The 27,445-nt window shown below is 38.2% G+C and overlaps 1 protein-coding gene across 1 annotated transcript; it reads right to left on the bottom strand.

Moving 5' to 3' along the window:
* Nucleotides 1-273: 273 nt before the first annotated feature.
* On the bottom strand, nt 274-27,445 carry LOC121896782 (GRAM domain-containing protein 4-like). Its single transcript, XM_042410800.1, has 19 exons — nt 27,244-27,445; nt 23,424-23,658; nt 22,179-22,284; nt 17,636-17,753; nt 17,476-17,543; nt 16,994-17,126; nt 16,192-16,217; nt 15,788-15,879; nt 15,451-15,542; nt 13,246-13,294; nt 12,625-12,696; nt 12,470-12,513; nt 12,218-12,327; nt 11,061-11,215; nt 5,383-5,530; nt 4,238-4,331; nt 3,547-3,637; nt 2,328-2,396; nt 274-907 (listed from the first exon to the last, which is right to left on the bottom strand). Exons 2-19 carry the CDS (start codon nt 23,607-23,609, stop codon nt 800-802), a joined length of 1,761 nt encoding a protein of 586 aa, XP_042266734.1. The 5' UTR covers nt 23,610-23,658; nt 27,244-27,445; the 3' UTR covers nt 274-799.

The following is a 27,445-nucleotide window of genomic DNA, read 5'->3' as shown; positions in this document are numbered from 1 at the left end:
ACGTTACAGTCTTTTTAGTGCCAAAGTTCCTCTTTTTGTTACTATACTTCCACCTGCAGCTCAACAGGGAAACACTGTCCGAGGAAACACAAAGAGGGAATTTGATGCTAAAAAGACTGTAAATGTGTCAGATATCCACTTGATATGACTAACTCAGACTGCTGAAGCTGAATAGAAGCTTCACACAGACTTTTAAATGACTGTGTGGACACACTGTGGATTTTATCCTCCATCACTTCCATTGAAAACACATTTGAAGGATCTTTTAATATCCAGTATGAACAGGAGGAATGATTACATTACTGTTACTATGGAAACCTGACTGCTGGTTTAACACACACTTGAGAGATGGTGAACCGTCCTTTAATGTAGACTAAAAATTAGACATTAGCTATATTCCAAAGCGCTGTTTTCGAAGAGAAACACGCCGTGTTTTGTTGTATTTCTTCTTCTTCTTCCTTCTCCAATGAAACGCTGCGCTACTGCCACCATCTGTGTTGTCAGTGATATGACGACAGTTTTACAAAACTCTGTTTTCGGGGAGAAAAACGTTTTAGTCTGGACGGAGGCCGAAACAGAGAGAAAAAGACGTGTTTACCAATTTAGTTGGCTTAGTGAGAACCTGGTTTCAGACATGACACAAAGTTTGTTGGAGCTTTCTGTAAAACTTGTGATTGGTTGTGGATCAGCTGATTCAATCACTGATTTAATATCCTTGAATTGTTTCGTTTGATGACTGATGAGATCACCCCGATCAGTCAGCAGCTGTTTGTCACTGGTGATAAAGAGTTCAGTGTTATTATGTTTCTGGGTTGGTGGCTGTAGCCATGGCAACAATCTTCATGTATTGAGTGAAGATGGCGTCGAAGGCCTCGTCTCTGTGCATCATCGCTCCAAACACCATCGGCTGCAACAGAACAGAGGAAGATCTGACTCTCCGCCCGGGTGTTTCACTAAACATCAGAGTTAACACGTTTCAACTAGACGACAGCACGCAGTCCTACAGTGTTTTATCATGAAAAGGTTCAGGCGGATTTCTGAAGGACATTCGGAGACTCCTTGTTCTTATAAACGTCTTCCTGGTTACAACCAAACCACAAGAAAGGGAAACAGGGCCAAATGGCGGACAGTGTTCTAGCAGAGTTAATGACGTTAAATACGACTCCCAAGGTGCATTTTGGCAAGAAACATCCAATCATCACGTACGCTGCTAACGGCGAGCTAACGTGATTTTACAGTCTGCAGATTAAATCAGTTCACTTTTAATTTCTGGGTCATTTTTAAAACTAAAACTTAAAAGCCAAAAGGTTGAGATTATTTCACGTATCAACTTGTTTAAATGTTGTTTTCCTGACTGTCTTGTTTCAGGACACTGACGCTCTTTTCTAGAAAAAGTCTGAAACAGGAAACTGACCTGAGAACAGCTGAATGACATCACCACAGGACCAACTGATCCAGGCTTAAAGAAGTTTGTCTTCAAAATGTTCAAGATTATTATTTTTGTACACATTTTAAGAAAATAATTTAGTAGTAAATAAAGCAAACTCTTGTACAAAATGTATAAAATCACTTTTTCCAGTTTTTCAGTAAGCGAAGAAGTAAGAAGCGTTTTGAATTCCTAACGCTCTGATTTGTGTCAATAACTGGCAGCAACACCAGCTGAGGCTCATGGGTATTGTAGTATTTTTGGTGGTCCAACAAAATGACACACAAAGCATAAACCACAACATAAACCTATATGATATAAACCATAAGGAATATTGAGGATAAAGTTTGAAGAAGTGTTTGAAATGGGAATATCCCATTTCAGACTCTCCTGGATGACGTAACGATCCTACTGGTTTATATTCTGACGCCAGTTTACATTATTTACACTTCGTTTCTGACAAATCAGATTTTTGTCTGTGATTTTGGTGTATGGCTGAGAATACTACAATACCCATGAGTCCTAGCTGCTGTCGCTATGGAGAAGAACTCATGGGTGCGAATCAGAGTGTAAAGAATTCAAAACGCTTCGCTGCTGAAGCAAAACATGTCACCACAGTTACTGAACTGAATTTTAAGCTCTCTGATTGGCTGTTTCTTGCTGAAATGCACCTTGGGAGTCATAATTAACTTCTACCCCAACATTTTCATGTCCACAGTCTTGTAGCGTCGACTTTTTACTAAAGAACCAGATATTTTCTAACACAGTTGTTCATCTTTTTCTTCTGATGATTCAACCACTGACAGTCACATAACAGTCTGAGAGAAGAATTAAAATATCTCCTCCCACTTCTAAACTTTACTCCAGGTGAACATCAGAGCCCCTCCCACTGAGCTCTTACCTTCAGGGTGGATGGTGTTGCTATGGAGATACCCATCCCAGAACCAGGCAGCACCGACAACACTTTGTACTGTTAGGGACAGAGAAGAAGACACACTTAAACTCTTTATTTGCATGAATCGGCATTAGTCACAAGTAAATAAAAATAATAAAAGAAACACTGTTTGTACTGCTGCTTTCTTTTAATCTAATTAATCTAATTTAAACTAGTATTTGATGTTTGGGTGTGATAATGGACAAACTGACATGGAAATCTCATACAACATATGTAAAAACAAAGGTGCCCAAGAATATTTCTGGTAAAAAGCAAAGAAAGTGTTAAATGACTGGAGATGTGGATCAACGCGTACATGAGCAACATAAAGTCACTGTTTATATTACAGAAAAGAGCAGTAAGACTTATATATCAGGTGGATTCATGGGGACACACCAACAGACTGTTTATTAAGTCAGAACTGATGACACTTAAAGATCTGGTTGAGACATTATTACTTATGTAAAGAACAAAAAAACAGACAGAAAACTTACACCAGTTGTTTGTTTTTAGCTCCGAGGACGAGAACCATAAAAGGAAATTTAATGTTAAGCCTCATTATGCGCCGAAGGTTGTTCAAATATTTTTCAGTTCAATAAAATGTGAAGAGAAAGAATAATTAGACGATATGAAGCTGACAAACAACAGTTTTTCTTAACTGAAAGTAAATTTTTGTGTCTGGCTTTGGATCTTTTTTTTTCTCATGTCTTGTAAGTGATGTTTGTTCAGTAACTGGAAATAACAAACCGTCTGTTTCTAATGTTTATCAGTGTTTTGAGTCCCGTAATGTAAGATTTTCTTCTCCTGCTGCTTTTCAGTCACAGATGCGTAAAAGGAAACTGAGATGTATTTTATTCATGAATATAAATTTATTTATTTATACATTGGCTCTTCAATCTACTGTAAAGTCGTTATCTGCAGTAGTTTTTACTGTATATCTTTATTGTTTATCTTATTTTTACTGTGTACAGTTATTTTTGTGGTATTATCCTGAGCCTCATCTTCAGCATTTCATTCAAATGATGAATAATGTTGAACTTGAAAACGTGACAGTGAAACGAGAGCAAACGTAAACCAAACACTGATTAACCTGAAGGATGAATCAATGATCAATAACAGCGATTACAGATCAAGTCAGATGGAATATATATAAACACAGAAAGCAGGCAGCAGAGACTCTTTGCACCTTCTGGATGTCGGTGATGTCGAGCAGTTTGATGACTTTGTTCCTCTTGGAGGATCCAGACCTGGAGCTGGAGCTCTCGAAACACAAGTAACTGAGGAGACAGAAGAGAAGCAGTTAAAAGACCAGACGCAGCAGGATGTCAGGAGGCACGCTGCCGCCGGACGCCAGCAGTCAAACATGTAGATTTACTGCCGAGCTCACACTGATCATGTTCTAACCATGAAAACAGAAACTATTACTACAACAGAAATGAGACTAATACTAAAAACAGAATGTGAAACTTTAACGTGAGAACTAGACATCAGAACTGTGTCACATGACGTTGATCTCTGTTCAGTCCTGTTCACACTAGAATGAAGAATAAATTGTCTCTGTGTGTTTATGAAGCAGATTAATAAAGTTTCGGGGGTGAGCGCAGATTTTTCTCTTCAGTTGACACATTTTCAACTCACACAGATGCGTCTTTGTCTCAGTTTGTGCCGCTCAGACGATACCACACATCTAATCGTGCATCCGGACATCTTTCACGTACACAAGCAATCAAACCGCCCCTAAAATGAGCCTCCGCTCAAGAACACAGCATGACCTAAACCACAACATCTTTAAATATTAAGACACAACTTTGTGACCTTCAGTCAGACCTGCAGAGAAAAACAAAGTTGATCTTTGGAACAGGAAGTGGAAGACTCACTTCTCGGTGACGTAGAGGACTCCGTTGCGGATGTAGTCTGTTGGCGTCTTCCTGTCTCTGTTGATGAGGCAGCAGCGCCAACCGTTCTCACACACTGAAACAGCAACACACACCTGGTCAGACAACAGTTTACCTGCTGCAGAGCGCTGTCACCATGGCAACCACAGCCAGGGCCAGCGGTGGAGGAAGTACTCTGATCCTTTACTGCAGTAAAAGTACCAATACAGCAATGTACAAATACTTTCACCAGGTCATGTGGGTTAAAAGTCTTTACTTTTCTAAAAATAGACTTGATGAAAATTAGGAAATTAATTTGTTTTACACACAAACTCATCAAGAGTTTTCATTTACTAATTGAAATTCAAGTGAATGGGTCCAAAACTTGCATGATTTTGATGACACAGGTGTGAGCGAGACAGACATGTCTCACCCTGCAGAAAACTCTCATCCTCACACAGTTGAGATTTGATGTTTCGCCATGACAGAGGAAGTTGCTATAACTTTATTGTAAATGCTCCAGTCTGCACCAAACTTCTCCCGGCCTGAAGACGTCTATATTACAATATTCTATCAGTGATGCTAACTGGCTGATTAGCGCCCCCTACGAAATTTCAGCAAAGCAGCCCCAGCAGCAGGCAAAACAGTGGACAAAAGAAGTGATGTTTATCTCCTTCTTACACTGTCTGAAAACATCTACGAAGACATCTACATGCCCGTGACAGAAGCCCTGCGACTGCACCGCAGCCCGACGTGCACGGAGGCGCGAGGGCCCGTTCAACGCTGCTTGCAGCTTTAATTATATATGACATCATTAGATTATTAATAGTGAAGCATCAGTGTTAGAGCAGCATGTTACTGTTGTAGCTGCTGGAGGTGGAGCTAGTTTACACTACTTTATATACAGTTAGCTAGTTTAGTCCAGTGGTTCCCAACCTAGGGGTCGGGGCCCTCCAAAGGGTCAGCAGATAAATCTGAGGGGTGGTGAGATGATTAATGGGAGAGGAAAGAAGAAAAAACAAAGTTCTGATACACAAATCTGTTTTCAGTTTTTGGACTTTTTCTCTAATCTTTGATTTTTGCTGAAATATTGGATCATTTGAACATTTACAGTAGACAGTACAGTACTTGACCACTGAGGTGTATACCTGGCAGGGGCCGCTCACTCTCCGGCAGGTTGAACACCTCGTGGAAGGCTCCTCTCTTGGTGCTGTAGTATCGTCCTCCCTCGTCGTCCCGGCTCACTCCCAGAGGAGCTGCAGCACTGACGCTGCCTCGGCCCCCCGCAGCAGCAACCTGGACCAGACGGAGGGGGGGGGGGGGGGCAAGTAAAAAGAGTGTCTGTGCTGAAAAGTATCTCAGTACATTTACTCAAGTAAGTACCTTAAAAGGTACTTACTTGAGTATTTCCATGTGATGCTACTTTCTACATTTCAGAGGGAAATATTGTACTTTCTACTCCACTACATTTATTTGACAGCTTTAGTTACTTTTCAGATGAAGATTTGACACAATTAAGGAATATTACACAAGAGAGTGTGCTTTACCGTCATCGTTGGTATGACAGTGATGCAGTCAGGAACGAGACGCTTGCACCAGGTTCCATTACACCTTCATGTAATATTACTTAAATATATCAATCAGAGGGACCAAACCACTACTTTTACTGCAATACTTTAACTACATCAAGCTCATAATACTTATGTACTTTTACTGCAATACTTTAACTACATCAAGCTCATAATACTTATGTACTTTTACTGCAATACTTTAACTACATCAAGCTCATAATACTTATGTACTTTTACTGCAATACTTTAACTACATCAAGCTCATAATACTTATGTACTTTTACTGCAATACTTTAACTACATCAAGCTCATAATACTTATGTACTTTTACTATAGTAGGATTATTTATGCCGAGTATTTTTACTTTGCTCTGTTGGTACTTTGAGGATCTGAATATTTCTTCCACCACTCAAAGAATGAAATTTGTTATTTTTAGCCAGTAAAAGATTTTTTACACTCTATGTAAATGAACTTTGAGTATAAAATGCAGTTTCTCAGTGTTCAGGGCGACACAGAAACATTTCCTCTGCCGCTGCTGCCTGAAAGGACAGTTTACTGTCATTTGTTCAGAGCAACTAATGTGAGTAAAGTCCTGATTGAGAATTAAGTTTTAAAAACAGTAGAAACTCCCAGAAACGAGAGATAAAAACCAAAAAGTTCAGTTAAGCAAAAATTTAGAAACAGACACACGACACCAAACTACATAACTCTGGTAAAAACAAACCTGAAAATTTGGGGAAAACTCTGAAAATTCTGTTTAGGACGTGACGTCCTGACGGCGGCGCTAGAGGGAAGCTGATGGACGCCGCTACTACGTCTCTAACTACAGAACTCACTACTGACTCTACACTGAACACACGGCAGCCTCCTACCTGCTCACACTCAGACGGCTGAGAGAGAAAAGCACAACAAACACAACAACTGAAACCAGACAGACCACAGAGCAGCTGATGGAACCAGTAAGAACCAGTAACACACTGGTGCTGATGTTAGTGTGCAGAGGACAACAAGTCCGAGCAGACGTCTCTTTAGTTTCAGTTAATTCTGCTTCATCTTAAACTGAAAACATTTCATACATTTAACATTTTGAAGCTGCAGTTTTTATTTCTCTTCATATTTATAATAACTTTAGATTCGAGCAGTTAAAGTTCAACCAGTTTTTTTCAGCACTATTTATTTATCGGGGTCCAACGTTTTACAGGCACAGTGAAAACACAACCAGATATGTTTTTAATATGTTTAATTTGTTTATTTATTTATTTTTTGATTAATTCAAGAATAAAACTGTTTTATTGAACAGCCTTTGGGTTCCATCTGAGAGCAGATGGCATCACTTCATTAGTAACTAAGTGAAGTTATGTTGATATTGATTTGGCAAAAAAATGACATAAACATGAAGATAAATGAGACTAGAAATGTATTTGACAGTTTCTCCTCAATCAGCTTCATTTATGGTTGAAGGAAACTGCAGCAGATGATGATGTTATGAATCTGTGTTCTGTTCATTCTGATAAGTTTATAAGAGGTTAACAGGTCGTATTTATTTACATGATCTACTGTAGATTTATGAAGAATAATGCAGATGAAATAATCTATAAAAGGGAAAACTTCAGCTTTTGTTACGGGGCCAAATATTTTTGTTGGAGGGCCAGATTTGGCCCACGGGCCACTATTTGCCTTCCACTGGTGTAGATGATGAGATTAATTAAGGATTAATCTTGTTGAACAAACAGATGGACGCAAAAAAAAGTCGAGAACCTCAGATGAAAATTTACTGAAATATAAGAAGATTAGAGGCTGAAAATAATCTGAGATTGTGTTTCCAGTTTTAAACTGACAAAATAATCACACTTCAAAAAAATCTACTTTATTTGTTCTATATGTTCTATATATTCGTATGCTCTACATGGTCTATATGTTCCAGATGTTCTATATGTTTGTATGTTCTGTGTTCGTATGTTCCATATGTTTTATATGTTTTATATGTTCTATATTTTCCATATTTTCCATATGTTCTATGTTCGTATATTCTGCATTGTCTATATGTTCCATATGTTCTATATGTTCTATATGTTTGTATGTTCAATGTTCGTATGTTCCATATGTTCCATATGTTCTGTATGTTCTATATATTCTATATGTTCTGTATGTTCTATATGTTCTGTATGTTCTATATGTTCTATATGTTCTGTATGTTCTATATGTTCTGTATGTTCTATATGTTCTATATGTTCTATATGTTCTGTATGTTCTATATGTTCTATATGTTCTGTATGTTCTATATGTTCTGTATGTTCGTATGTTCTATATGTTCTGTATGTTCTATATGTTCTATATGTTCTATATGTTCTGTATGTTCCGTATGTTCTATATGTTCTGTATGTTCTATATGTTCTGTATGTTCTATATGTTCTATATGTTCTATATGTTCTGTATGTTCTATATGTTCTGTATGTTCTATATGTTCTATATGTTCTGTATGTTCTGTATGTTCTATATGTTCTGTATGTTCTATATGTTCTATATGTTCTATATGTTCTGTATGTTCGTATGTTCTATATGTTCTGTATGTTCCATATGTTCCATATGTTCTATATGTTCTGTATGTTCTATATGTTCTGTATGTTCTATATGCTCCATATGTTCTATATGTTCTGTATGTTCCATATGTTCTATATGTTCTATATGTTCTGTATGTTCTGTATGTTCTATATGTTCTGTATGTTCCATATGTTCTATATGTTCTATATGTTCTGTATGTTCAATGTTCGTATGTTCCATATGTTCCATATGTTCTGTATGTTCTATATGTTCTATATGTTCTGTATGTTCTATATGTTCTGTATGTTCTATATGTTCTGTATGTTCTGTATGTTCTGTATGTTCTATATGTTCTGTATGTTCGTATGTTCTATATGTTCTGTATGTTCTGTATGTTCTGTATGTTCTATATGTTCTATATGTTCTATATGTTTGTATGTTCAATGTTCGTATGTTCCATATGTTCCATATGTTCTGTATGTTCTATATGTTCTATATGTTCTGTATGTTCTATATGTTCTATATGTTCTGTATGTTCTGTATGTTCTGTATGTTCTATATGTTCTGTATGTTCGTATGTTCTATATGTTCTGTATGTTCTATATGTTCTGTATGTTCTATATGTTCTGTATGTTCTGTATGTTCTATATGTTCTGTATGTTCTATATGTTCTATATGTTCTGTATGTTCTATATGTTCTGTATGTTCTGTATGTTCTATATGTTCTATATGTTCTGTATGTTCTATATGTTCTATATGTTCTGTATGTTCTATATGTTCTGTATGTTCGTATGTTCTATATGTTCTGTATGTTCTATATGTTCTATATGTTCTATATGTTCTGTATGTTCGTATGTTCTATATGTTCTGTATGTTCCATATGTTCCATATGTTCTATATGTTCTGTATGTTCTATATGTTCTGTATGTTCTATATGTTCTATATGTTCTGTATGTTCTATATGTTCTATATGTTCTGTATGTTCTATATGTTCTGTATGTTCTATATGTTCTATATGTTCTGTATGTTCTATATGTTCTGTATGTTCTATATGTTCTATATGTTCTATATGTTCTGTATGTTCGTATGTTCTATATGTTCTGTATGTTCCATATGTTCTATATGTTCTATATGTTCTGTATGTTCTATATGTTCTGTATGTTCTATATGCTCCATATGTTCTATATGTTCTGTATGTTCCATATGTTCTATATGTTCTATATGTTCTGTATGTTCTATATGTTCTGTATGTTCTATATGTTCTATATGTTCTATATGTTCTGTATGTTCTATATGTTCTATATGTTCTATATGTTCTGTATGTTCTGTATGTTCCATATGTTCTATATGTTCTATATGTTCTGTATGTTCTGTATGTTCCATATGTTCTATATGTTCTATATGTTCTATATGTTCTGTATGTTCGTATGTTCTATATGTTCTGTATGTTCCATATGTTCTATATGTTCTATATGTTCTGTATGTTCTATATGCTCCATATGTTCTATATGCTCCATATGTTCTGTATGTTCTATATGTTCTGTATGTTCTATATGCTCCATATGTTCCATATGTTCTATATGTTCTGTATGTTCGTATGTTCTATATGTTCTATATGTTCCATATGTTCTGTATGTTCTATATGTTCCGTATGTTCTATATGTTCTGTATGTTCTATATGCTCCATATGTTCTGTATGTTCTATATGCTCCATATGTTCTATATGTTCTATATGTTCTGTATGTTCGTATGTTCTATATGTTCTGTATGTTCTATATGTTCCATATGTTCTATATGCTCCATATGTTCTGTATGTTCTATATGTTCTGTATGTTCTATATGCTCCATATGTTCCATATGTTCTATATGTTCTGTATGTTCGTATGTTCTATATGTTCTATATGTTCCATATGTTCTGTATGTTCTATATGTTCTGTATGTTCTATATGTTCTATATGTTCTGTATGTTCTATATGTTCTGTATGTTCTATATGCTCCATATGTTCCATATGTTCTATATGTTCTGTATGTTCGTATGTTCTATATGTTCTATATGTTCCATATGTTCTGTATGTTCTATATGTTCCGTATGTTCTATATGTTCTGTATGTTCTATATGCTCCATATGTTCTGTATGTTCTATATGCTCCATATGTTCTGTATGTTCTATATGTTCTATATGCTCCATATGTTCCATATGTTCTATATGTTCTGTATGTTCGTATGTTCTATATGTTCTATATGTTCCATATGTTCTGTATGTTCTATATGTTCCGTATGTTCTATATGTTCTGTATGTTCTATATGCTCCATATGTTCTGTATGTTCTATATGCTCCATATGTTCTATATGTTCTATATGTTTTGTATGTTCTATATGTTCTATATGTTCTATATGTTCTGTATGTTCTATATGTTCCATATGTTCTATATGTTCTATATGTTTTGTATGTTCTATATGTTCTATATGTTCTGTATGTTCTGTATGTTCTATATGTTCCATATGTTCTATATGTTCTATATGTTTTGTATGTTCTATATGTTCTATATGTTCTATATGTTCTGTATGTTCTATATGTTCTATATGTTCCATATGTTCTATATGTTCTATATGTTCTGTATGTTCTATATGTTCTATATGTTCTATATGTTCCATATGTTCTATATGTTCTATATGTTCTATATGTTCTATACGTTCTAGGAGCTGGAACCGACCCGTCTGCTCAGCGTGCTGCTGCTGCGTTCCTTCAGCTGCAGGTCGGTGGGTAAACTGGTCCAGATGATGTACGGAGTGTCGAAGCGCTGCCTCAGCTTGGGACAACTCTTAAAGATGAAGTCGATGATGAAGAACTTAATACCTGCATACACACCTGTGAAGGGGGAGGAGGAGGAAGAGGAGGAGGAAGAGGAGGAGGAAGAAGATGCTGATCAGTGACTGACTGAATGTAAGCTGAACTCTTCAGGCTGTCAGATGATGGAGGATCATTATCTACAACTACTTCATAAGTTGATAATATGTCAAAAATCCCTTAATGAAGCTTATTTAAAGTTTATCTGAAGCTAATATGAAGCTTCAAATGAGTCAAATCCAGTAGATATCTTTCGACGTTACAGTCTTTTTAGTACCAAAGTTCCTCTTTTTGTTACTATACTTCCACCTGCAGCTCAACAGGGAAACACTGAATGATGACATTACTGTTACTATGGAAACCTGACTGCTGGTTTAACACACTGGAAACACTGGGAACCCGTCCTTTAATCCAGCAGGTTTCAAGTTTCTGTATCTGTTTGTTATAGAGTGGTGACTTCAAAGGAAAGAAAATCTATCAGTTGGATGATTTAATAATTGATCTGTTATTGTTGATAGTGTAACTGGAATAAAACACACAGAACCATCATTTACAAGAGGAAAGAGTCCGTAGAGATGAAACAGTTCATATATTAGAGTTTAAATAATGTATTTATGATCAACTTTTCATTTTGTATTTTATATCATATTTTATTGGATAATATTGAAAATATTTCAAAAATTTCAACTTATTGATGTGTCACAATATCAATAGATGGGTTAATATGAAAAGTGTGTCTGAAATCACACATTCAGGTGTAATTAGATAAGAACTATAAATGAGAAAGTATTTAAAGGAACAAACCAACAGACCTTATAAAGTCACATAGAACAAATCTGGAAACCTTGTTTGTTCTGTATGGAGCCAAAAACAGATTATTGAGGGAAAGTTCAGTATGTAGTTAAAGCTGATGTTTGTTCCAGTTTGTGTATATATATATATATATATATATATATATATATATATATATATATATATATATAAATATACAGTAAATATATGTGTTAATAATAAATTATTTACCTATGATGAATCCCAGCAGTTTGTACGGCAGCAGGCAGGAAGAGATGAAGGCCAACCACAGACCAACGTACAGCTTCTGAGTCAACTCAGGCTGAACCCATATGAACAGACTGCAAACACACACACACACACACACACACACACACACATACACACACACACACACACACACACACACACACACACACACACGCTGTGTTAAGCAGATCTGGGACCATCACTTCTGTCTGAAATGTGTGCAGACAAACTCACTTCTTTATTTTCTCCAGGATGTTGGCCATCCTCCCAAAAAGATTCTGTGAGGACGAAACAAAAAGCAAAATCAGTTGAGTTGTTGTGAAACCTGTCCGGAGGCGTTGGCGGCGGCGGCGGCGATGTAGAGCTTCTGACTGCTCGTCACGTCTCACCTGAGCTTTCTGAGCGACGTCCAGAACCAGCTGGAACTTCTCCGACACCGTCAGGTCTTCTTTAGGAGGCTCCTGGAGGATAGAGGAGGCAGAGCTGTGATGTCACATACTGACACCTGTCAATCAACAGAACACCTGATTATAAAGGTAAAGTAAATCAATCATTCATCAATCGCATCTGTCAAAACCATCATTAAACGTCACATTTATAACATGTTATGTTGCAACTCGTTCAGGATGTCGGGTCAGTTTGATCTGGATTCTCTTTAAGGCTGCGACTAACGACCATTTTCTCAATTAATCAATTAGTTGTTTTGTTCATAAAATGTCAGAAAACAGATAAAAATGTTGATCAGTGTTTCTCAAAGACGACGTCATCAAATGTCTTGTTTTGTCCACAACTCAAAGATCTTCAGTTTACTGTCACAGAGACTAAAGAAAGCAGAAAATATTCACATTTAAGAAGCTGCAATCAGAGAATTTGGACTTTTTCTGCTAAAAAAAATGACTCAAACCGATAAATCGATCATCAAAACAGTTGGAAACTAATCAGTTAATCGTAGCAGCTCTAATTATTGTCATGTTCAAAGGTTTTACGCCTCCAGCTGTGAGATTTCTCACCTCGGGCTCCGAGACTTCAGGTACGATGCTCCACTGGATCCTCCAGCCTCTGAGAGCAATGCATCATGGGAACATACGGGTACATATGAGATCATTTCACATTCACTAAACATCTGTGTTCTTTAAAATGACTGACGATGCTCTAAAACACAGAATCATCAGAAGGCTTCATGTGTGTCAGTATTGAAACAAGAAAACAATAAAAACTATATTATGAAAATACCTGAAACAAGAAGCGTTTCTGTGTAACTGAGTCACATGTATAATCAGTGCGTTTCCTTCCCCTGACTGAAGTACTTCACTCCATTTAACCCAGTAAACTACAGCTTTCCCCTTTAAATAGCTTCACAGATAGACTTGCAGGCAGGTATACTGGGCTTAACATGCACTCAGGCTGGGACATGTTCTGTCTGTTATCACATATCAAATATATCTAAAAACAAGCACATCCACTCAGGAAACTGAGTGTTTATAACTCTGGATTAATTCCTGCCGTCTACTGCCATCTACTGCCGTCTACTGGCCTTTCTGAGCCTGTAATGGAAGATATTTGGATCGACAGCTCCCCCTAGAAAATCAAGAAAATTGAGCCCCTCGATACAGATTGTCGTAGAAGAACGAAATTTGGTATGCTTATGTATGATGACCAGACGCACCAAAAAGTCTCTTGGACGCATACCCTAAGTCCAACAGGAAGTCGGCCATTTTGGATCAAAGTTGCGATTTTGACGCCGATTTAGTCATTTCCAGCCTGCATACTTTAACGAACTCCTCCTAGAGATTTGATCTCAGCGACTTCAAATTCAGTCAGTATCATCTACAGACCTGGGAGATGAAAAGTTATCAAAACGGTGAGTTTTCGACATTGCCAAGGGGGCGTGGCCAGGCAGTGAATTTCGATCCTTCGCCATGAAAATTGAAACTGCAATAACTCCGGCATACATGATCCCAAACCTTTTGTGCTTGGAAAGAGTCCCGCCCTGAACACATCCATGTGTCAATACTGGATCTGAGTCATAGCGCCACCTGCTGGCAACAGGAAGTTACATGTTTTACACTTTGACGCCCTGTGGGAAGCACGGTGATGGGATCCACCTCAAATTTAATGAGAATAGTCTCAAGACCTTGGAGCTTCTATAGTCTGAAGTTAGTGACTTTTTGTCGAAAGGTGTTGCCATGACGACACTGTCTGAAAACATCTACATGCCCGTGACAGAGGCCCTTCGTGCGCTGGGGTGCGAGGGCCCAATCATCGCTGCTTGCAGCTTTAATTATATTTTATATTTATATTTATATCTTTATATTCTTCACATTTCTATATTTATATTCTGGGGCTCTACTGGAATAAAAACTCCTTATTTATCTTCTACTGGTCCTTTATGCAGCCCCTCAGTTCAGCCTCTGTCTGAAACAGGCCGTTTTAGCTCCTGTCTCTTTAAGGCCCCGCCTCCTGATGAGCCCACTCTGTTCTGATTGGTCAGCTTCAGGAAGCTTCCTCCGGCTCTGGAGGCTACGTAAACAAACTATAGTAGCAGGATTTCACTTCTTTTTCTCCTTCTTTACTCCAAATGTCAACTTCTCAAATCCATCCATACATGTTGGAGCTGAACAACACATGGAAACACCTTAGCAACCACCTTAGCAACCACTTTAGCAACAACCTTGGCAACCAAGGCCACAGAGCAGAAAACTATTTATGAGCATGAGCAACGAGTCGCCGTCAGCTCGTCAGCGAGGTAGAAACAACCGTCACAAACGAAGCGTTACGGCAGGTTGAAGCCCCGACTTTTGACTTGCAGGCAGCATTTCTACAAACGTTCACCTCAAGTTTCGGATCTTTGACCTTGTTTAACATCAGAACAGGACATAAATAACAGAAAACCACTGAAAGCAGAATATGAACCCTTTATTTTGGAAAATGTGAAACTGTCTGATTTCTTTTGATACTTTAATTAAAAATATATTTGTGAGCTCAGTGCTTAATTGTGTTATAGTGTCGCCTAATGTGAGATTTGCACCACATTTAGTATAAAAATCTGGAGAACTCAGCTTCTTCCTTTTTATAATTATTATTATTATTATTTTATGGAGGAGGTTACCTGTTTCACCCCAAATCTACTTATAATGATTACTTTTTTCTCCTTTTTAACTTCATACTTTAAAATTTTGTCTAATCTCATGGGATTGGGCGGGGCTTGGGCTGACCTGGCGATGAGGTAATTCAAAGACAGGCGGAGGATGGCGAAGAACAGGAACATGGGGATGGTCCATCCGTGCCACGCCGCGTACATGTAGATCTGTGGAGAACACACACACACACACACACACACACACACACACACACACACACTCTCACACACACACACACACACACACACACGCGCACACACACACACACACAGAGCGTTTTATTTTTATGAAAGTAAGAATCAGAAAACGAATGTGTGTGTGTGTGTGTGTGTGTGTGTGTATGTGTGTGTGTGTGTGTGTGTGTTTGTGTGTGTGTGTGTGTGTGTGTGTGTGTGTGTGTGTGTGGACTCACAAAGAAGGCGATGGCCGACGTGTAGACGGAGTACCATCTGGATAAGGCAGAGAGGTTCCTCATGAAGTTGGTCACAGGTTTGAATCCTCGTTCTGGAAACAACAACAACAACAACAACAACAACAACTGACCAACTGACCAATCACAAGTGAGAATCTAATAATGCATGAGAAGTGTTATCCATCAGTATCCTACATGGCCAAAAGTATGTGGACACAGCTTTTGGTTGGGCTGCTTGGTTCCAGTGTAGTCTTAATGCTCACAGTGATATTTTACATGATGCTGTGTTTGTGTTGTTTGTGTATCTGATGTATGAAAGCTGTGAACATGATGTGCTGTGTTGATCTAATAATAATAATAATAATAATAATAATAATAATAATAATAATAATAATAATACTCACTGAGCCGTCTCATGTTTTCAGTCAACCTGTCCATCAGAAACCAGAGAATTATTTAGATTTAAGACAAAAACAGATCTAATACAATGAAAAAACATTCAGTATTCAGTTACTTTAAGTTATTGTGTCAACGGTGCAACTGTACAGTCGTTATGATTTTTCATTAATATTGTTATAAATATATATTTTTTATCCCACAAGTAAAACATAATCAGAATGATGTGCAACCTGTTAACCTGCAACCACATAAATAAAGTTATTCAGTAAAAACCAGCAGTGGAAAGTAACTAAGTACTGTACTACAGTATAATTTTGAGGTACTTTACTTGAGTATTTCCATGTGATGCTACTTTATACTTCTACTCCACTACAGTTATTTGACATCTTTAGTTACTTTTCAGAGGAATATTTTACATGTGAAACAGAGGATGTGGTCTGTAATCATTTTAGATCACTCTGTACTGATCTGTTTTTATCTTGACATTCATTTAAACTTTTTATGTTGATTAATGTCTTTGATTGAGTGGTGCATCTGTATACAGCACTTATAATAAATAAAACACTGAGTTGGGACATTTTGCATAATGATTACTTTTACTTTCAATACTTGAAGTTCATTCTGCAACAAATACTTTTATATGTTTACTTTTACTTGTAATAAAGTACTTGTATGTGGTGGTATTGCTATTTCTCTCAATACTTCTTCCACTGCTGTTAAAAGTGTCTATCTGCTTCATTTCCAACAGATGACTCATAAATCAAAGTCTCGGTACTGTTTCTGGAGTTTCTGGACCTTCCTCCTCACCTCTTGGCGCTGAGCGGCTCCTCCGTCTCCACCGTCGTCTCCTCCGGCTGGAAGCGGAAGTCTTCGATGTAAACGCCAAAGCGATCGTAAAGCCATTTCAGGAAGCTGTTGGACAGAGTTTCCTTCTGTTTGTCTGAGCAGAAGAAAAGAAAAAGAGTCATTAACATTTTGACACAGTTATCCAAGTTTATACACTGAGATTTGTACCAAACGTTGTCCTGTATGAGAGACCCAAACCTATCTGGGAGGGAGGAAAGGAAACATGTTTGGGATAAACCAAATAATTCAAAAAGCTCAGAAACAAAATTAAATTGTAGAAAAACAGAATTCTGTCCAAATTCTCTGATTCAGCTTCTTAAATGTGAATATTTTCTGGTTTCTTTCGTCTCAATGACAGTAAACTGAAGATCTTTGAGTTGTGGACATTTGAGGATACACCAGGAGGACATTTTATGGACCAAACAACTGTTTGTGCAGCTCACCTGTGCTGCTGACTGCAGGTGCAGGAGGGGGCGGAGCTTTAGGTGTCTGAGACGGTGAATCTTCAACTCTGTGAAGTGACCAGCAGACAGAAACATGATGGCGTCTGTCTCTAACAGACTCGTTAAATGAATAAAGTTTGTTTTGTTTATTTATAACCACCTGGTCTTCAGGACTTCGTTGATCTTCTGTTCGAGGTCGGTGCATCTGCAGCGCTCCCTCTCCAGCTCCTGTTTCAGCGAATCGTTGGACTCCTCTCGCAGTTTCCTCAGCTCCTCCTCTGAAACAGATCACATGATCAGAGTCGGTGTCTCTCTGAGAGGAGACTGAACACTGCTGAGCGACGGAAAATGATCATCCAAGTTTTAAAACTACAACCGGCACAGAGCATGAGGACGACAGTGAGGAGCAACAAACTATCATTTCAAGAAAATACTGAGATTGTTGTAAAAAGGTGCCATCAAAGACAAAACTTCCTCCACGAGCTGAACTCATCTGGAGATAACAGGAGCATCTCGTCCTACAACTGTAAAACATCCTTTATGTTTTAAACCATCTGCTGCTGTCAGTCCTTAAACATCTTCACTGTGATTGGTTCCCTGTGGACGACGCCTTCTGAGCGTTAAACAGTCTGAAGGACAAAAACATTTGATCCTGATACAGTTTGTCTCTTTAGTCTCAGCATCTAACTTCCTGTACTGCAGTTTGTCCTTTATATTAGTGTTCAGTCTAAGTCTGTTCCTGTATCACATTATAAGCTTTGTGCTACTTTATATATTTCTGTATACTAAGAAAATACACAGGAAACACGTGTAAGTCATGTGATATCTTCTGTTGTCACAATAGAACAAAACTATAAATTTGAATTTCACTTTGTTGGTAAAATGACACATCTGAACCAGTCCATCTGAACCAGTCCATCTGAACCAGTCCATGACTAAAATGAGCTCTTCTATGTTCAGAAACAACATGTATATGTTAAATGTCTTTAAAGAGCAGCCTTTACACCACTCAGGGGTTTCTGTTTTTAAAAGCAAATTGTTTTATTATTATTATTTATATTATTATTGTTTTATATTATTATTATTTGAGTCACCAGCCGTCACTGGTGGGGGGGTTGAATGCAGCTCATTTTTGTAGGATACAGCAGAAAGGTATATATATATACAGTACATTATATACAAACTTTGGATGAAGTTTGATGTTATTATCATTTATTTTACAATAATTTTAGGTCTTATATGTATAATTCATATATATTTATTTTGTACAAATATTTTAAAAATTAGAAAAAACCCGTCTAATAACAGCGTGCAGGTCGGGAGTCGTGCCGTAGCGAGGTTACATCTCTGTCTCCGTCTCTGTGTTTTTACAGACGTGTCTGACAGAGCTGAGCTTTGGCTGAGCGGTCAGTGCGGTCGTCTGTGGTCTGAGAGATCAGGGTTCAAGACCCGCAGTGGGATTCTTATTTTAACACTTTAATATCCTAAAATTAGAGAACAAACCCAGGATCGTTACTCCTATTTCCAGTTTTATTTGAATACAAATACAAATACTGAACTCTCTGCACATCCTGAGTATTCAGACCTTCACTTTTTACACACTTTTGTTTTTTTTGTTTGGGTTACTGTGCAGATTGATTTTAAACCTGATCTTGTTATAGAGTTGTGAAGTACAGCTCACCTGTACGTACCTGCCTCTGGAATTCGTCAGGTAACGTTTCTTATCTGATTTCCATCCAAACATTCAAAGAGCACAGATGTAGTGCAGCTGGAATATGTTCCATGAATACCAGACACAATTTAAAGGTTTATACTGCACTACTCGAAGGTAAAGCTACATAAAATCTTCCCTTTACTTCACAGATACATCTTATCCTCTCAATTACAAGAGTTCTGGGCTTGTCTTTTCTTTTTAAAGATTTTTAAAGCCCAAGTAAAACCAGATCCACTTTTGGTTACACTGGATGCATCTAAAAACCTACAGAGTGCACAGCATCTCCTGCTGTCCTGTTGTCTCCTTTGTGCAAAGAAACTCGTTCATTTGTTCTGGAAAAAGAAAGATGTGCCAACTTTAAACTCTGGACATCAACACTGACTGACACACTGCAGAGAATCCCTGAAGACTGATGATCTCAGGGATGGTGGGATGGGAACAGTGTTCCTCAGTGTTATTTGCACATTATTTACATTATTTATTATTTACATTACTTTATTTAGACAGTTCTGCTGCTGTCTAACAGTGAGAATACTATTATAACTTGTTATTACTTTTTATTATAACTTTTACTGAAGGAAACAAAAGTTCAGTGTGGAAAAAGTTCTCTAGATCTTTTACTGCAGTAAAAGTACATAAGTATTATGAGCTTGATGTAGTTAAAGTATTGCAGTAAAAGTACATAAGTATTATGAGCTTGATGTAGTTAAAGTATTGCAGTAAAAGTACATAAGTATTATGAGCTTGATGTAGTTAAAGTATTGCAGTAAAAGTAGTGGTTTGGTCCCTCTGACTGATATATTATTATATATGACATCATTAGATTATTAATAGTGAAGCATCAGTGTTAGAGCAGCATGTTACTGTTGTAGCTGCTGGAGGTGGAGCTAGTTTACACTACTTTATATACAGTTAGCTAGTTTAGTCCAGTGGTTCCCAACCTAGGGGTGGGGCCCCTCCAAAGGGTCAGCAGATTAATCTGAGGGGTGGTGAGATGATTAATGGGAGAGGAAAGAAGAAAAAACAAAGTTCTGATACACAAATCTGTTTTCAGTTTTTGGACTTTTTCTCTAATCTTTGATTTTTGCTGAAATATTGGATCATTTGAACATTTATTGAAATGAAAGCATGTGAGAAGTTTAGAGGGAAAAATCACTATTTGGTGGAGCTGTTAACAACTCATAGACATGTGAAATGTGACCCCGACTACACACTGCTTTTTGTAAGACGTCAAAAGACAAAAAGGTTGGAAACCACTGGTTTCATCTTTAACAATGTGTTGTATTTTAAAAGCTTGTTATATTATCCATTGTGTCAAATCTTCATCTGAAAAGTAACTAAAGCTGTCAAATAAATGTAGTGGAGTAGAAAGTACAATATTTCCCTCTGAAATGTAGAAAGTAGCATCACATGGAAATATTCAAGTTAAGTACAAGTACCTCTAAATTGTACTTAAGCACAGTACTTAAGTTAATGTACTTAGCTATTTTCCACTGCTGACAAAGTTCCTTCTTCACGGCTCTGTGTGTCAGTGAGGTCAGCAGGGTTATTAATAGCTCTGTGTGTGTTACATAAAGTACACAGATGCTTTATGTAACACACAATTAACACAAACACTTCCTGCACAGATTAAAGGGACACTTACTATGTTACATTTTAGAACGTGAAAGTTCATTACTGACTTTGAGAACAGTCGTCCAGCAAAATCTTTTTCCAGAGCTTTCAACCGTGTTTAGATAGAGGGATGCTGACGCAGCCATCAAACAGAGCTGCGAATCTGGTTGAAATGATTCTCACCCATCACTTCCATTGTAAGGTCATTATGAAGGGATCTTCTAATGGTCAGTATGAACAGGAGGAATGATTACAGCAAGATAAACAGCTTTAATGTTCATTTGAAGACTGACTGTTGGTTTAAGACACACGTGAAAAACTGAACTCGTCCTTCAGACTGTGTGACAATAACAGGCAACATCGTTCGAGACGCCTGTAACGATCTGTGTCAGACTCAGTTTGAGGCTGTCAGATTGTAATCAATCGTAAATGAAAGCAGAGACGTGTCATCCATCTGCAGCTCTGCTGGTCTGAAAATGCAGCAAAGTCACAAAAACTTCTTTCTCGTTTCATCTCCGTCGTTTTGTTTTTGTCTCATGGACGTATTAAAGTGAACGAGTGAGAACTTTATTCAAAGAACTGCATTCACAAAATGTCTCGCTGGCCAGTGTATTCTGCAGTGGTAGAAAGTAATTAAGTACATTTACTCAAGTTCTGCACGTAAGTACTTATACTTCACTTGAGTATTTCCATGTGATGCTACTTTATACTTCCACTCCACTACATTTATTTCACAGCTTTAGTTACTTTTCAGATCAATATCTTATGTGTAAAATATGTGATCAGCTTGTTTAGTTGTTTGTAGTTTGTAATATGCATTATTCTATAATAATAAGACTATCCAACAGTATAAGGTGTTAAAATGAGCTCAACCTTTCCAACATTAAAATGCTGCCTTAATGTACACATCAATGAATCAGTATTAATATTCAAATTATATATATATATGTATGATAAATATAACACTCTAAATTGGACCATTTTGCATAATAAGTACTTTTACTTTTGATACTTTATGTATATTTTGCTAAAAATACTTTTACTTTTGTAAGTTTGGGTGCAGGACTTTTACTTGTAATGGAGTATTTTTACATTGTTTTACTGGTACTTTTAAGATCTTTTTAGGATCTGAATACTTCTTCCACCACTGGTTCTGTTTCATTTCATGCTGTGTTCTGATTGGTTGGTTTGTAGTCGTGGTCGTAGCAGCAGTCACACTGAGATCCGGGACACTGTTTTGGATTGACGACCAAAGATTTGATCACATTTCTCTCATGAATGTCAACTTTATCTCGTACAGTACAAAAGGCCTTTTAGGTTCAGATGATTTATTTTAAGTTTTATAAAATAAAGTCAGCCCACACAGAATACTCACGTAAGAAGTGTTTCTCTAACAAGGCGATCTCTAGGTGAGCTTTGACCTCGTTCAGATCTGTCCTCGGTTCGTCCTGCAGAGCTGCAGAAAATGATCCTGGACCAGCCTGAGAGACAAACACACAGACAGAAACATGATATAACCAGACACCACAGAGGAGATGACACAACAACAGTGAAGTAAAATCAGGTACAAGACACTAAACTGAAATAAAACCTTTGATAAATATGAGCTGGTTGATTATGAGGTGTGACAGTGAACAGGGGTTTTATTCTGTGTGGGGTGCCACAGGGTTCAGTACTGGGTCCTCCTCTATTCACAGACTCATTATAAATCTCATTCACTTGGACAGCATCACCTACATAGAGTCACCCAACACAACAGTACATCATGATTCACAAATATCGTCTTATTTTTCATCCTGAATCTGTTTGTAAAAACAGAATAAGAATAAGATAATTAAAAATAAGAAATAAGAAATTCTACGTCTAATTCATAAAACATGTACAGAACCGTGATTCTTATAACCTACGTAAAAATCACAAAATAGTGGCTTATTTTATGTGATGCTCAGATAGTTTTTGCATCATCCTGGAGCAACCCGTTCTGTCATAAGATGACAAATATTAGAAATACTAAGTCGGGATATTTTACATGCAGTATTTTCTTTAGGAATTTAGATGACGTCTAACCTACGAACATTTTGGAAATAAGAAACACTGAGGAATCCAATCTAATTTTTTCATATGCACAAGATGACCCAATAACACTAAAAATTATTAAACAATTAATCAAACTAAATTGTCTCTTTGTCTGTGTATACAGAATTAAACTACACAAGTGCATAAGTAAAGTGAAATGTTTCAGAGACGATATAAATCAGTAGACATGAATCAGAAGAAGATGGAACAGTTCCAGCAGCACTGGTGGAAAGTAACCAAGTACATTTACTAAAGTACAATTCTGAGGTATTTTCTACTCCACTACATTCAGCTATAGTAATTTTCAAATCAAGATTTTATTAGAAAAACATGATAAGCTTACAAAATGAACTGATTCTCTGAGTCCTTCAAACCTGCACTTTAACCCAAAACAAACACTAACATTGATAATCCTGCATCACAGTGTTCAGGCCTAAAACAATACATTTTGTCATATTAAATGTTTTTAAACGTAATCTTTTAGGGTTCAGGATAAAACACAGATATTTGTCTTTAAACTCTGTGCTCAGGTGTGTTTGTGTACCTGAGCGTCACTCTGCAGCTCGCCCTCCGCCTCCCTCAGCTCCTCCGGCTCTCTGATGGAGCTGCGAGGTTTCATCACGGCGTCTTCGCTGCATTCTGTGTCGGACGTGTTGGGCGAATCGACCAGATCCAGGAACTCGTCCCGTCTCTGGCCCCGAAACCGGATCTTGTCCAGACGCTTCAGCATGGTGGACGCTGCGGAGCCGGCCTCTATCTGAACATGGCCGACAGCAGCGCTGCAGAGACGGAGAGGAGAACGTGAAGAATCAAACACAAAACATCCAAACAGTGGTGCAAAGTAACTCAGTACATTTACTCAAGTACAGTTTTGAGGTACTTGTTCTTTACTTGAGTATTTATTTGACAGCTTTAGTTACTTTTCAGATGAAGATTTGACACAATGGATAATATAACAAGCTTTTAAAATACAACACATTGTTAGCATCAAATTCCCTCTTTGTGTGTCCTTGGACAGTGTTTCCCTGTTGAGCAGCGGAGGAAGTATAGTAACAAAAAGAGGAACTTTGGCACTAAAAAGAGTTGTGAGTTATTGAGTGTCGGGTCCTGCAGGGGGTGCAGGGTCGGTCTGGGGGGGTCACAAGACGATAAACAAGTGAGGGCAGATGAGGAAAATATATCCAGTGTGAGAAATGTGTTTATTTTTTCAGAAATGCTCTTATCTTTGATATTTTCATCTTGTGACATATTGGGTAGTTTTACGTCTTCAGGCTGTTGAAACATCTTCATAACAGTAGTTCAAGAACAGAAAATCCCTCTTTGCTTCAAGTCTAATAAACATACGTCACCTGAAGACTCACTGCTTTACACTCGATAGGAAAGGACAGAGATAAACTGAACATTGCAGATGTGTTTTAACGTTTGATTTGTAATCATTAGAACATCTATAAGAGTTGTGACTGTTTGTTATAAATGTGATTTATAAGAAATGTGAAATGTGTTTTTCTTTGAGAATATCATTTGCATTTTAGCCATTTTTACAAAAGAAAACAAAAGTGTTGATTACTCAGGGAATTCTTAAAAAATCAAGTTCCCAACATAAATTCTGCAAAGTGCTTTCATATTAATTTAATTTATTCATGTGATGTAACTGAACTGAGGTCACTTCTAACATCGTTGCAGCTCATTGTGACAGTGAGGAGACACATCGACGTGTCAACACGTCTTATTCTCCTGATGACTGACCTGAACATGAAGCTCCTTCAACACTAAGTGATCATAAAAGCTTTATTCATCCAGGCCAGAGTCTGAGGCAGCCAATCAGACGCTCCACTGTGACGCCGTCATACTGTTTGTTCAGGGAGGAGACGCTGAAAACTGCTTTACAACAAGACTGTAAGTCTGCAGTCATGTTAGCGGCTCTGTGAGGATTTCAGCTGAATGCTGACATCAGCATTAATTGATTAGTCGATCGACTGAAAATTAATCTGCAGCTATTATGATCATTGAATTATCATTTTAGCCTTTTTTTAAGCAAATATTTGCTGGTTCCAGTTTCTCAAATGTGAATATTTGCTGTTTTTTTGTCTTCTCTGTCTGATTATCTTTCTGTATGTGCATCAGGCTACTGGTTGATCACAACAAGCAGACAAACATTCATTGAGAGAATTAACTGCAGATCTTTAGCAGGTGTGATGGTTACCATGTTCACATCGCATCTTTTACAGGTTTCCTTATTGGAGGTGCAGCCTTTCTTTATTATCTAGTGCCTTTATTAATTCTAACTGCTGGAAGGAACCATCAGTATTATCTTTTCTACATGAAGCTTCTATGTTTTCAGATGTTGTTTTCTCTCCGACTCTTCTTCTTTCTTCAGGTAAATTATTGGAGCTTTGCACCACGACAAGAGTGTTTTCCGTTAACTCTGCGGTCTTATTTCCATTGGTCAGAACGGGATAACTCCGCCCCCTCCCGTCCCCTCCCCTACCTCTCCTACCTGAATCATGCGTCTGATTGTATCTCAGATCCAGTGTGTCTCACTGCCTTCCTCACTGCTGCCTGCTTGTACTGAATCAAGTGTTGAAAGTTTTGAGTTCTTCTGACTAGTTTAAACACCTTATTTCTATTTCTGACTGCGTCCTTACACTCATCATCCCACCAAGGTGCTACTTCCCTCTTTGTACTGTCTTTACTTTCAGATTCTAATACAGATATTATGTCTGTTGCTTTACTTTTCTGTCAAGTGTTTTTATGTTCATTCCATCATTTCTATCACTGTCTTCCAGAACTTTCTCAGAGATCCATTTCCCTCCTGTGTGTTCTCTATGATCAATAAGGCATCAGACTGATCACTTCCTGTGGTTACTTCTTGGCAAACTGTCTGATCACACACTGATGTTATGCTGTTTGATACAAATGTAAAATCAAGCACAGATTCTTTTCCTTAATTAACCTCTAATTTAAACATACTAAATTATTTAGATCTAGCAGCTCTTCTATTACCTGATCATTAGCGTCTGTTCTGTCTCGCCCCCAGAACGTGTTATTAGCATGTTATTAGCATGTTATTAGCATGTTATTAGCACCTGCAGGTTCTCACACTAACATTAAGGGAACTCCTGAAATCTCTCCCTTGCAACCACTGTATCTCTGTTCTCCATCTCTTTCAACCCTGGCCTCTTTTCCAGCAGTAGTCTTCCTCACCTGTTCTTCAGAGTCACACCCTGTTAACACGCCTCACCTCCTCCGCTCTGCCTCTCATCATGTCTATTATCTTTCTTTACTCCCTGCTCAGGTTTAGCAACTTGTTTTGTTCCGGTTTTAACATCCTTTGTAAGAACAAACAACGTTCAAAACGCGACTCACAGTCACGTGACACGTTTCCTCAAACACTCTAAAGACCAATCGGACAGGTATGTTTGACATGAAACAAACACTACAGAGAGAGACGCTCACGAGGACAGATACGTCCTCTCCGTCTCCCAGCACGTCTGCAGCACCTTCCTGTTGGATGCGACCTCCATCAGACCCCCATGCCCCCTTAGATCAGACCTCCATACCCCCTTAGATCAGACCTCCATACCCCCTTAGATCAGACGTCCATACCCCCTTAGATCAGACCTCCATACCCCCTTAGATCAGACCTCCATACCCCCTTACATCAGACCTCCATACCCCCTTACATCAGACCTCCATACCCCCTTAGATCAGACCTCCATACCCCCTTAGATCAGACGTCCATACCCCCTTAGATCAGACCTCCATACCTCCTTAGATCGGACCCCCATGCCCCCTTATATCAGACGTCCATACCCCCTTACATCAGACCTCCATACCTCCTTAGATCGGACCCCCATGCCCCCTTAGATCAGACCTCCATGCCCTCTTAGATCAGACCTCCATACCCCCTTAGATCAGACCTCCATACCCCGTTAGATCAGACCTCCATGCCCCCTTAGATCAGACCTCCATACCCCCTTACATCAGACCTCCATACCCCCTTACATCAGACCTCCATACCTCCTTAGATCGGACCCCCATGCCCCCTTAGATCAGACCTCCATGCCCCCTTAGATCAGACCTCCATCCCCCCCGACTGACCCGGTAACTGGTCACCAGTTGTTAGTGACGCAATCACAGTGGCGTCTCACCTGTTCACACACACAGGAAGTTCAACCTGCTCCTAAACACACTCTTACAGCTCGAGCTTGTATCTTCCTGTTTTCATCAGCTGACCGAACTACAACCACAGACCCGGTCACTCGCTCAACCGGAACACCGGTCTGCACGCGGGGTCCGGGTTGGACACACCTGGACTCCTCAGGGGACCAGGTGTGTCCTGGAAGGGAGGAGAAGTTTCTCACCGTGAACAGAAGCACACTCTCCCTCCGTGTGTCTCTCCCGGAGGTCCGGACCCGCTTCAACCCGGACCCGCCTGCTCTCTGCCCCGCTGCGTCCCTCCGCTGCCCCGGCAGGTGGTCCAGGTGTCGGGAGGTAAGAACCGGGTCGTGTTTCTCCAGCTGACCGGACAACAATCAAAGCTGAGGGCGGGGTGACGTGCACCCG

This window comes from Thunnus maccoyii, chromosome 5, assembly GCF_910596095.1.
Source record: "Thunnus maccoyii chromosome 5, fThuMac1.1, whole genome shotgun sequence".
Taxonomy (NCBI): domain Eukaryota; kingdom Metazoa; phylum Chordata; class Actinopteri; order Scombriformes; family Scombridae; genus Thunnus; species Thunnus maccoyii.
This window is presented reverse-complemented; position numbering and strand designations above follow the sequence as displayed.

What these genes read in the sequence shown, in the direction of transcription:
- LOC121896782 (XM_042410800.1), bottom strand. Translation starts at nt 23,609, where the DNA reads ATGCTGAAGCGTCTGGACAAGATCCGGTTTCGGGGCCAGAGACGGGAC. An exon ending in ACCTGCAGTCAGCAGCACAG is followed by an intron (nt 17,127 to 17,475) that starts GTGAGCTGCACA and finishes TCTTCTGCTCAG; the next exon opens with ACAAACAGAAGGAAACTCTG. An exon ending in GAGCCGCTCAGCGCCAAGAG is followed by an intron (nt 16,218 to 16,993) that starts GTGAGGAGGAAG and finishes TCTGATGGACAG; the next exon opens with GTTGACTGAAAACATGAGAC.